We start from the raw sequence: 6525 nt of genomic DNA, 5'->3' as shown, positions 1-6525 counted from the left end.
CCCGCCCCTCTGCCCCCCTGCCCCCCTGGCTTTAAATGTATTATCAAACTTTATTAACAAACCAGTGTTCTGACAATTATCCCAGCATGCACCGCACACCTCTTCTTCTACGGGGGAAAATGAAGTCGGCGGCTGCTTACCGTAGTTACTAGACCTGTTGTGGCTCAATATTGGTCCATAAATAAGGCGCACCGGATTATAAGGCGCACTGTCGGTTTTTGAGGAAATTGAAGTTTTTTAGGTGCCTTATAGTGCAGAAAATACGGTCATTGAATATCAAGGTGATGTTTTGATCATTTTGATTTAGTTACGAGTTCTGAGTACTTCACTTTGCACCAAAAAGCTACTTGATTGATAAACTGGAAAAGTAGGAGGGATTCTGACGAGGTCCTCTCAACTATTTACTGGGAGACTGTTGGGCTACTTTGTATAAATTACTAATAAGCTTCTAAATGAAGAAAAATCACATATGTGGTTCCTTGAGGCTCCCTAGAGGAATTGCTATCTGCATGTTCTACATAGTTTTGATTTGAGAGTCTTTACTTCATCTCTTACAACCACTGTTCGCTCATTTAATGTTTGCTCTTGTCTGTGTAAGGTGCTTTGAATCACCTTGTATATGAGCGGTGTTATACAAATAAGCTCAATTTGCCTTACAAAAATTTTAAGTTTCACCAAAACTAAATATCTAGTCTTATTTGCTCGTTTATTGTTTGCTGTTTTTGACTCCAGTTTTTTTTGTGCATTTCCAGGCAGGTTTGTTTGTTCCTCAAAAGAGGAGCTGCACAGAACGATGGAGATGAAGACGGCCAGGACCCTTTGAGCATAGCCGTGCAGCAAGCCAATGCAGATATAGTCACGCTGTATGTTATTGGACTAAAACACTTCAGATCCGGTTTTGGTGTAAAATTCAGAGTCGGCTCATCCTGTTTTTTTTTTGTTTGTTTTTTTCAGGCTGCGTCTGGCCAGGATGAACGATGAAATGCGGGAGTCAGAGGGGCCCTTCGGACAGCCAGGTCAATACCCGATCAGCAGCCCCACCGAGCAGCAGTATAAGAAGTGCATTCAGGAGTTTATCTGCATCCATATAGCAGACTGCTAATCAGGTTCAGTCAGGATCACTTGGCGTTTAGGGCTTTCTTTACTCACCTGAATATCCTTGCCCTGCTGTGTTTGAGGGATTTTTATACCTTAAACCGTTCCGCTGTCATTTCCTCTCTCTCACTTCAGCTGGAACTCAGTGTTGATCTCCAACATTGAAGTCAATCTTGACCAACTAATTGAAAAAAATTTAAAATCAACGCAGCACAAATAGATTCTGTTCAAGTTCTCAGATTTAAGTCCTTAAGTTGTCGCAGAAATTCACTAATACTTTCAACCAGTCAACAAATGTCAGGTTCATTCAACCAACCTCAGGCTGAATGAACCTCCCTGAAGCTGTGAGTTCATGTGAAGATCTTAGTTTTTCCTTTCATGCTGTCTTTAAGTAAAGCTGCGTCGTCCCTGCAGTGAGAAGACCTGTAAAACCTGATCCTAACTGTGACCAAAAGATTCTCAGAGTCGTTTCTACTTATTGATCAGCAAACTGATCAAGTGAAACTTTTATGATGCACTTTTGTGACAAACGGGAATTTCATTTTCTCTAATTTTATTCTTGTCAAAACGTTCTGAGCATTGGTGCAATAACTTTTTTAGTACTTTTTGTATTGTTAAATAATGTGTCAGGGGAAGTATTTCTTTTTTTTAAAAACAGGGTAGATTTTGTTAGATGAGCACTTACAGTATTATGTTTTCATTAGAAAATCTTTATAGTTTAATTTATTCACTTGTTGGTGGATTTATTTTGCTTATTAAGCTGCACTGGAAGATGGGATTTTTAAAACAATAAATCAGAGAAAATCCATTGTATAAAGAATTAGTCAGTAAAATGTTTCTTTAGATGCTTTATTACAACTATACAAGTGAAGTTGTTTTTATTTCCATTGCATGAGAAGATGTCGACTCATTGCTTCTCAGTTAATACATTTAATATTGCTAAATAATGTTGGTATTTACATTATTTTTGCAAAAATATAGTGGAGCATGTTTTAAATATTTGTTCCATGTAGGATTCTTTTTCCTGCTATTACTGCCTGGATAGTAAGTTATTTGGGTTTAGGTTTGACCAAAGATAAAGAAAAGCCAGCAGTTTTTAAACACCTTTTCCTTATTTCTAGTAAGACATGAATGTGTTTTTTGTTAACTGTACAGAAATTGGATGGGGGCTGCAATTTGGAGTTATGCTATGTTTATTGATTTCATGTTTCATGACACATTGGGACAATCATAACTGAGGTGCAAAATTTGCACATATGGAAACTGAAATGCATGTTTTGCTATTATAAAATAGATCACTAGAACTTTAAGATGTTTCAACACTGCATTGTTGCTTTATTACCAATTGTCACTGTTTTAAGTTTTACATTAAAAATAAAGACTAAAGTTGTTTCATCAGCTTTAGAGCTCATATGCTGCCTTTAGTATGTGGATCATTGTACAATGATCATATAATGTTTGCCATTTTGTTTAACATTAAATAGTTCACCAGTTGGAATTTTGCTAACAGTTAGCAAAGTTTCTAGTTTTCCAGTTACAGCTTCTTACCTTTGGAGAAATTAAAAATATTAACAGTTCATAGTTTGAAATATTTGGCCAATCATCTCAAAAATATTTATTATATATGAACTTTATTGTGGCCGTCTAATCGAAAAACCAAAAGAAAAGAGGTTTGCACTGCAGAATTAACCATAGTGCTGTTGCTTTTGAATGCTGCAGCTCTAATTTAGCCAAGAACATCAATTTTAAAGATTTCATAGCTAAAGGAAATTAATAAATAATTACACTAACATTAACTGATTTTTAATTTTCCAATTATGGTTTTTATAAACTGAACTGTTACAGCAGCAAAGCTGTTAACTAATCTTAAAGGTAGTTAGCATAATCAGGCTAATGCTAATATGTTTACGTTGCATACAAAGCTCACAGGTCTGCTGATTTTCACTTTTTAGTTCTAAAGACAATTAAATTTTTCTAGTGAGCTTCACTTTTTTTTAAGTTCACATTAGAAAAATCCCATTTTCTTATGAAAAGAGTCAACCTAGATCTGCAAAGATCCCACTGCTGGTCTTTCATTCCTGGTTTGCGTAGTTTGCTCGCTGTCAAAAGTAAAGTTCAAAACTGTGAAAAATTGAGGAAAGATCTACTTTGTATTCGACTGAGATTTCTTATTACTTTCTGTTCAAGATGGAGAATATATATTTTCCTAAACCACATCCATATTTTTTGCACAGTCCCTAGTTTGTATTTACCACCACTAAATGTTTTTGCAGGCGTTTGTGGTGACGAGAAGAGCAGCTCACTCATTTTCTCTTCTTTCTTGCCATTGATAGACCAGAAGCACTTTTTCATGCAGCCTTTTTCTAATTTATTGGCAGTAACTCACAACAAAATTCATCGTTTTCAAGTGAAAAATGTTGTGACTAACAGTCATTTCCATTAAGCCAATGAACGATTATGTGTTGTATACATTGTGGTGTTTGTACAGTGACTGTAGTGAATACTAAATCCTATTAACACATCCTTCTTTTAGCATCTCTTTTTCTAACTTCCTTACATTTTTACTTTCTGTCTGTAAAACTTATTTGAATAGTGCAAGAAATGTTTCTCTAAATATTCTGTACTTGTGCTTATTAACACTATATATATATATGTATTCCTTCTGTTTCTTTTGAAATGATACTGGAAATAAAGAATATGTGTCTGAACACTAACCTCTTTGTGTTGTGGCTAACCTTATTACTATTTCTTTGCTAAAAGTTGAAGAACTATCTTCAAGTGCATGACATAGTTACTATGCACAATTAGCATAAAACCTATCTGTCAAAGTCTCCACAAGAAAGTCATGGAGCCTTGATAAAGTCCTTGTAGTTTTCCACATGTTGTCATGTTAATTAAAACTACAAACATGTCTTTTATTGTGGTTTTATGTGACAGATCATCACGAAGCATCAGCCTCCCTGTCTCTGCAGGAAAAATCAGACCTACGATGTGAAGCCTTAACACAATGATTAGTGGCATTGGATTTTATTTAGAGACATCAGATCCAAGAACAATTGTATGCCACACTTTTCAGATTTAATTCGTAAATATAAGTTGAAAACCATGTCCAAAGCGCTCTGCTCTTTTTCCTCAATCACAAGAAAGTTCTAATAAAATAGTTTGAAGTTTGTGAATGTGTTAAGGTAGAAGAATACTGATACTGTCATTTCAACTTAATTCACGTTATTTATATTGCACCATTTTACAACAAGTGTTTCAGAACCAGCATACTTAGTTACAGTAATCCAAACATATCATAATATAAGCAAACATCAAATAAACTTTTTATTACACGCTTGTAGCTTTTAATTTACTTTCTGCAACCCAAACCGGAACCTAAAACAATAACTTGGTATGGAAAAAAACATTATACAACTTTGATCAGTTTTGAGTAAAGTTAAATCACACACCTGATAATTTTTTATGGTTTTTTTTTGTAATTTAAAATAAAAGTTGGACTAATAATAAGAGAGAAATGGGTGGAAGAGTGAAGCTTTGAGTAGCTGAGGTCAAGCATTCAAAATTAGGGAAAATGTAAAAGAAACTGATAACGTGTGTTAAAAATAGGGAGTGGTAAAAAAGTAGTAATAATAAAATCGCAGATACGTTCCTTCTGAGCACCAAGCTTGAAACTTAATAAAAGTTTCAAGTTTCCATTTCACATAGCAACTCCTGGAAGCTTTTCCAGACACGGCTGCTTTTGTTGTGTGTGTGTATTTTCAATGGTTACCGTAGCAACGAGAGGCATGAATGCCCAGTATTTGGGAAACTGAATGAGGGGAAGCTTCAGGGTGCCTCAAAGCCTTCTTTTCTGTGTTTTCTCTTCTTTTTTCTCCATTGTATTTTATTTTGTGGCCATTGAAAGATAAGAAAGAAAGAGCCTGGTCTCATACAATGATTTTTCATTGATGTTTATTTGTTGTTTGTATCCTACTAGGAGACACAACATACATTGACATCTTCAGGGAGTTTTCCCATATGGCCTCCCACAACCCGGAGAAGCTGAAGCGTAGGAGTTTGCACTTCCGACACTCCTTCAGGTAGTCAGCTGAATATCTGGAGAGGAAGGCTGCCTCCCCTTCATACTTGAGATTCAATAACAAGCGACCTGGAGGAAGAATCTGAAGCTCTTCATCATTCATCAGAGTGTGCCACTTCCTGTCCCGCCTTAAAAATGTGCTTAAGGTCGATAGGTTATGTCTCAGATAAGACTTTATTTTGGTAGGACAATTTTTGTTTTTTTGAGGATTTGCTGGTCTTCTCCTCTTCTATATGACTATAAAACATTATTATTCCTTCAAAAGGTGAATGATAATTACTTGTTTCACCTGTAGTGGTATATATTTACCAAGTTTTTCTGTCTGGGCCATTGAAGGAATCTCATTATTACCTTGTTTTTCTACATGCATGCATTACATTTCATACTTAAACTTTCAAATACAGCTAGGAAGTGTTACATTAGCCATCATCATCATCGTCATCATATTCTTGCAGTGTTATTTTAATGTGCCGTCTATTCTGATGAGAAATATCTTCTATTTTGCATCGACTACGCTGGTCTAGTCCTTGTGAAATTTTTTGTTTGAATGTAACTTGCTTTACCACTATGAGATGAGGTCTTTTTTTTTGTCCTGTAAGCATGCTGGAGAAGCGAAATAAAATGTTAATATATCTTGAATGAGAGACGAGTGCAAATAAAAGTTGTCTGTTTTACCTCCTCGTGCGTTTTCTTATTTGGTGAACAGCAGCGACCCTTAGTGGTCATATTGGTCATTACTATAACATAGATTCAACAGATTTTGGAACTATTGTTTTCAATAGCAGGCGCGGAGCTATTGTGGGGAGCGGCTGCCCACGGCCCGGACCGGAAGGGGGCCCGGGTCTGGAGATGCCAGGGAGGGGAGGAATGGTTTCAAGACGCTCTAATGTCTGATTTTAGACGGAGAAAGTGCGCCCTCGCCTGTTCAGAAAGGTTCATGTAAGTTACTGTCAACACAAACAATACTGTGATGTAGATTTAAATATCTATTTCTACATATCTACATCATATATCTATATCACGTCATGTGACTTAAAACTTGGTCACATGACAGATTGCCGTAAGTTAAAGCAATAACCTGCTAAGCCAATCACCTGCCTCTGGAACCTGGACAGGATAGTAGAGGATAGAATAGGTTATCCTTTCTGTCTTTTACCTCTCTCTCCGTCTATTTCTCTATCTTTTTAGATGGAGGTTTTAGCACAGACTGAAGATGAGGGTTTGTTCACAAGCGTTGCCACGTGAGACGATAAAGAAAAGTTTTAGTGCTGGGGCCTTTTTATAAGGACTTTGTCTTTAAAGCCCCATACCTTACGCCTCCTGCGGGAAGGCACCTCCTGCGAGAAGGA

General features: G+C 36.3%; 1 protein-coding gene across 1 annotated transcript; it reads left to right on the top strand.

The window, feature by feature from the left end:
* The first annotated feature begins 575 nt into the window (after window positions 1-575).
* LOC108166424 (arf-GAP with coiled-coil, ANK repeat and PH domain-containing protein 2-like) lies at window positions 576-5854 on the top strand. Its single transcript, XM_017305648.1, has 4 exons — window positions 576-593; window positions 733-863; window positions 955-1016; window positions 5075-5854. Exons 1-4 carry the CDS (start codon window positions 576-578, stop codon window positions 5179-5181), a joined length of 318 nt encoding a protein of 105 aa, XP_017161137.1. The 3' UTR covers window positions 5182-5854.
* The last annotated feature ends 671 nt before the right edge of the window (window positions 5855-6525 follow it).

This window comes from Poecilia reticulata, linkage group LG7 (assembly GCF_000633615.1).
Source record: "Poecilia reticulata strain Guanapo linkage group LG7, Guppy_female_1.0+MT, whole genome shotgun sequence".
NCBI classification, from domain to species: domain Eukaryota; kingdom Metazoa; phylum Chordata; class Actinopteri; order Cyprinodontiformes; family Poeciliidae; genus Poecilia; species Poecilia reticulata.
This window is presented reverse-complemented; position numbering and strand designations above follow the sequence as displayed.

Coding starts and splice junctions, on each gene's coding strand:
- LOC108166424 (XM_017305648.1), top strand. Junction 864..954: donor AATGCAGATATAGTCACGCT/GTATGTTATTGG, acceptor TGTTTTTTTCAG/GCTGCGTCTGGCCAGGATGA. Junction 1,017..5,074: donor GGGGCCCTTCGGACAGCCAG/GTCAATACCCGA, acceptor GTATCCTACTAG/GAGACACAACATACATTGAC.